This window comes from Arachis stenosperma, chromosome 10, assembly GCF_014773155.1.
Source record: "Arachis stenosperma cultivar V10309 chromosome 10, arast.V10309.gnm1.PFL2, whole genome shotgun sequence".
Classification (NCBI taxonomy): domain Eukaryota; kingdom Viridiplantae; phylum Streptophyta; class Magnoliopsida; order Fabales; family Fabaceae; genus Arachis; species Arachis stenosperma.
Window position 1 is genome coordinate 86692076 of NC_080386.1, and position 5364 is coordinate 86697439.

Consider the following 5364-nt stretch of genomic DNA (forward strand, 5'->3'; position numbering starts at 1 on the left):
ACGCGATCGTGTGCCAGAAGCGAAGAGGCAACGACGCGGCCGCATGACTGACGCAACCGCGCGACTTGAGCAAATCGCATACGACGCGGACGCGTGACCAACGCGACCGCGCGATAAGGAGAATTCCGAATGACGCGACCGCGTGACCCACGCGGACGCGTGACAGAGGCCACGCACCAGAAATTGCAGAAAACGCTCATAGCGGATTCTGAAGCCTTTTTGGCCCAAATCCAAGTCCAGAAGTCATAGACCAGAGGTTATGAAGTGGAGGAATGCATCCAGGGGGAGAGACTCCGAATTTTCTGTTACTTTTCCATGATTTAGATCTAGTTTTGAGAGAGGTTCTCTCCTCTCTCTCTTAGGATTAGGATTTAGGATTTCTCTTAGTTTTACGAGTGACTCTCAATCACAGGTTCTTTATTTTTATTGAATTTATGAACTCTTCCATGTTACAGATTACTCTTTTAAATTAATGTTATTTGAGGTATTTCAGTTTAATATTGCTTTCTTTTATTTACATGATTATTACTTCCCATCTAAAAGCATTTTTATTCCAGCAGCTTCAATTTCCTTTCCTTTTGGTCTTGGTTAAATAATTGTTAACTCTATAGTTATCAAACTCATTATTGATTGAAAATTGGATTTCTTCATTTCATTAATTCATATTCCAATAACTCTAGCCTTTCCCAAGGAAAGACTAGGACTTGAGGATTTGAATTAATTCATCCATTTAACTTACCTTCATAGTTAGAGGTTAACAAGGTGGGAGAAGAATCCAATTCTCTTCATAATTGATAAGGATAACTAAGATAGGACCTCCAGTCTTTATACCTTGCCAAGAGTTTATTTTACTGTTAATTTATTTTACTTGTTATTTAAATATGCTTGTACCCATTGCCCAAATTCCAAAAACCCCAATTTTACCTTTTTCATAGCCAATAATAAAAACATACCTCCCTACAATTCCTTGAGAAGACGACCCGAGGTTTAAATACTCGGTTATCAATTTTAAAGGGGTTTGTTACTTGTGACAACCAAAATGTTTGTACGAAGGGATTTCTGTTGGTTTAGAAACTATCTCTACAACGCGACTAGTTTTGTAAAATTCTTTACTAGCAAAATCCCAACGTCAAAATGGCGCCGTTGCCGGGGACTTGCAAACGTGTGCCTTGTTATTGGTTATTGTAAATATTTTTCAAAAAAAAATCTTTCTTTTACTTGTTTATTTGTTTTCTCTTTTTCCCCCTTATTTATGATAGCTATTATGAATTCTCACCCCCCTCGCTTTGAGTTTAGTTCTAACTTTGTTGAAGGAAATAGAAACCACAGTAGGAATATGCATCAAGGTTAGACCAATCAAGGATGGATGGAGTCAAGAGGATCTAATCAACCCTTTAGGCAACAACACCCTCCAAGATATCATGGACAACGACCATTCTACAATGCATACCTAGCTGAAAGATATGGTGGACAACCTTGTAACTACCAACAAGCCCCACCCCGTGCCTATAGACCATCCTCTCAACATGACCTCGAACCACCACATTCACAAGCTTCTTTTCGCCATTCGCCACCATACGATCCTTATCCGCCCCAATACCAATCCAATTACTCCCAAGAACCACCACCCCCATACGAATTACCCATATCCATCAAAGTCAAAATCACAGGTTAGCCTCGAAGAATCAATGAAACAGTGCACTGCAATCCTTCATCAACTGGAACAAGCAATGGTGGAGAAGTTAAAGCAATTATCTTCCGGACGTTCAGCCCCTCAACAGACCCCCATGGCTTTATGTGAAGAATCCAATGAAGAACGTGTTGTGAAGAAGACACAAGAAACTCCAATGAACAGCATAGAGCATAACTTCGCACCAGAACAAGTAGAGAAAGCTGTCATTGAAGAAGAAGAAGAATCGGTTGTTGTGGAGAACTCCGTCAAGGATGTTACAATTGACGCTGAGGAGGATTTTGCACCGCCTCCACTGCAAATATCTTATGAAGAACTAAATGGAATAACCCAGGACACAGGTTTCCTTGATGATGATGATCACGAGACCTATTCTCTTAGCAGCGAACTTGCATCCGCAAGTGATTTCTTTGAGACGGAAGAATCTTCCCCGAGTGAATATGAAGATGATGCTAAGGTAGATCTTTCTCAACCTCCAATATATGACTTGAGCGATGATGAGGGAGAAATTGAAGACTCTGATCAAGAGATGGTTGAAGTGGATGAATTCACAGAAGATTATAAGGGAATAGAACTTACAAAACCACTGGAAACACCCATTCCAAGGCCGTTACCATCCACCACAAACTGCAAGTGGTTAAAATCCTTGTCTTTTATCTTCAATATTCCACTTGAATATGGTTTACTTGAAATATATGGCCAGCTTAGAGCTCTCTGCGGCTTTAAGAATAAAAGGGAAATGGCTTATACTCAGAGCCGGTGCACAAGGTTCAATAAGGTTCTACATTTCAACTCGAAGTGCAAGGATTGGTATCATGCTCAATTGAATGGATCACGGAGAACGTTTGGCCACCGTGGTGGGAATCTAATTTCCAAACCGCCCAGATGGAAAAGTATAGATCACAATGAAAACGGATTTGGAACCAGAGTTTGGGATCCTGGAAAATATTTTGATATTCATCACCCTGGGAGCCTGAAAGTCTGTTTGAAGCTGCTCAGAAGCTTCACATGCCTAGTTTGGGACCCCGGAAGCCATTGGCATTCCAAGCATTGGTGGAGATTTCTGGATGAATTTAAACACAAGCCGCCATAACAGGAAGCTCAACCAACGTCCAACTTAAGGACTTTAACCAAAAGTGCTAGGTGGGAGACAACCCACCATGGTATGATCGTTCCTTTTTCATTTTTTTATTTAGTTTTAGTTGTTTTCAAGTTTTATTTTATTTTTCATTGAACCTGGGATTACTCATAACATTCATATCATTTTGCACTCTACATACTGCATAATTACATTTTTTCAAAAAAAAAAGTGGCATGCGACGCGACCGCATCAATCATGCGATCGGGTCAATTGCGATAAAACACCTCCACCACGCGTCCGCGTCACTCATGCAGTCGCTTGCCCTGGAGATCGGCGTATAACCCCAACGTCCAGAAAGTTGGGCTGGAATCGTGCTTCCCTTGTGCTTTTCGCGCAAAAGACCCACGCGATCGCGTCACATGTGCATAACCAATTCCACGCGACCGCGTGAGCGACGCGACCGCGTCGCATGGACTGCACAACACCCTAAATGGAGACAGAGAGTTGCGCTGAAACGACGCTGAAATCGTGCGTCTAGCACAAATTCCAGCGACACGATCGCGCGACCCACGCGATCGCGTCCACCCCTCTCCTACCCCTCCCATGCGATCGCGCAATCCACGCGATCGCGCCCACCCATTTTTCACCCCTACCACGCGATCGCGTGCCACACGCGGCCGCGTGGATTTCAAAATATAACCCCCCCAGCCATGCGAACCTTATCAGTCGCGCGCACACCTCCACCCCTTCCCCCTCTCTCCTTCCTCTATCCGCCGCCGCCACCACCCAGCCACCACCGACACCACCCGGACGCCGCCAACCACCCAGACGCCGCCGCCACCTACCCTCCCTCTCTCCTCTTCCCTTCTTTCTTCCTCTCTCTTCTTCCCCCTCCTCCTCCGCCACTGCCCCCTCTGCGCCCCCATACACCGCCACCACCGTCAACCACAACCCCCTCAACCAGCAACAGCCCCCCATTTCCCACATCCCCCCATCCCCTCCCTTTCCCCCCTGACCGAACTGCCCCTCTGCGCCGCCGTGCCCTCCACCGCGCCAGACGCCGCCACCGCCACCACCCAGCCGTTTTCTACCCGTTCTACTTCTTTCGCCCTTCCAGGTTCCGCAACACGCAGTCCCTTTTATCTGTTCGTTGTTTTTCTTCATTTTTCCGTTTTATGTTCATGTTTAGGCTAGTTAGATATGCATGTTGTAGTGGATTTTAGGTTGTTAGGTAGCCTAGGATTTGGTTAGTGGATTTAGGTTTGTTTACTTGCACTGTTCATGTTTCTGTTTTATCAAATCTGTAATTCTGCTGTTGCTATGCCCTTGTTCATATGCTGTGATTTCCTGCTTTGCTGCTTATTACTCTGAATTTTCATGTTTATATTCATTATCTGTACCTGCAGCTTACTTTTTAATTCATATGTACTGCTTTGATTGCTGTTTATTTTCCGGGATAATCCATATTTAGCCGGAATACTGCCCAAATTTCTATAAAATATTTTCATTCATGTTTTGGTTTAGCATTTTGAACTCTGTTTTTCTCTGCTTTACCCGAACCATTTCATGAATGCCAGGGCATGCTTTATTATCTTCTTTGATTTCCTGGTTTATAAACTGCATCTGTGATGCTCTGATTCCATTTCTTCTTTCTATCTCTTTGAATCAACATCAAATTGTTTTCCTTGTTTGGTTATGAGTTACTTCTATTCCTACATGTGAATCCTTATTACCTAGACTATTTTCTTTATGCCACTTACTTTACCCACCTTTTACTAACTCACTAATTTTAATTTACTAACTTCTTTTTCAAATTCTAACCATACTAACTTTTTATAACATCTTTTCTGACTTTCACTTTCCTCTAACTTTTTCACCATGGCATAATGTCAATTTCTCTATTTAACTTGCATTCTAATACATTTTGGATTGTAAATTATTCCTTTCAAACTTTTAAACTACTATACAAACTTTAATGCACATTTACCTAACTCATTTACCTTATTCTCATTCTCCTTTGCCGCTTTGAGTTTTCTTTGTTTAATTGCCTATTTGTTTTCCTATTTTTATATTTCCTGGTTTTCTATTTTTCAGGATGTCTACCTCACAGAGAAAAGGAAAAGGCAAGGCTACTGGCAAGCGCAAAAAAGGAGACCCCTCCCAGTCCATCATAGATATAATGCATGATTCTTCATGGCGGGAGAAGAACTTTACCCAGCAGGAAAAAGCTGACCAGCTACTCCCTGCCACTGATCCGATAAAAATTGCTAACCGGTAATGTGAGCTGAAGTACCCGGTGTTTGCAACCTCCAGGAACCTGTACCTGGAGAGGACTCTGAGGATCCCAGGAGAACTCCAACAATACACCATTGAGCAAATCAAACAAAGAGGCTGGTTCTTTCTGGAAAGAGCACTGATAGAGGTAAATGCGTCTTGGGTTAAGGAATTCTACTGCAACTACTATCTCACTACCCTAGATGCAGTACACCTACGGGGCAAGCAGATTTTGGTCACTGAAGAGGCCATTGAAGACATTCTACAGCTCCCACCTAAGTCCGATCAGCCTGATGATTACAAAAAGGCTGAGGAGGAC

At 43.0% G+C, this 5364-nt stretch overlaps 1 protein-coding gene across 1 annotated transcript; it reads right to left on the minus strand.

Moving 5' to 3' along the window:
• Nucleotides 1–2248: 2248 nt before the first annotated feature.
• Nucleotides 2249–3935, minus strand: LOC130957300 (glycine-rich cell wall structural protein 1.8-like). The gene is made up of 2 exons (XM_057884167.1): nt 3510–3935; nt 2249–2317 (listed from the first exon to the last, which is right to left on the minus strand). Exons 1-2 carry the CDS (start codon nt 3933–3935, stop codon nt 2249–2251), a joined length of 495 nt encoding a protein of 164 aa, XP_057740150.1.
• Between the last annotated feature and the right edge of the window lie 1429 nt (nt 3936–5364).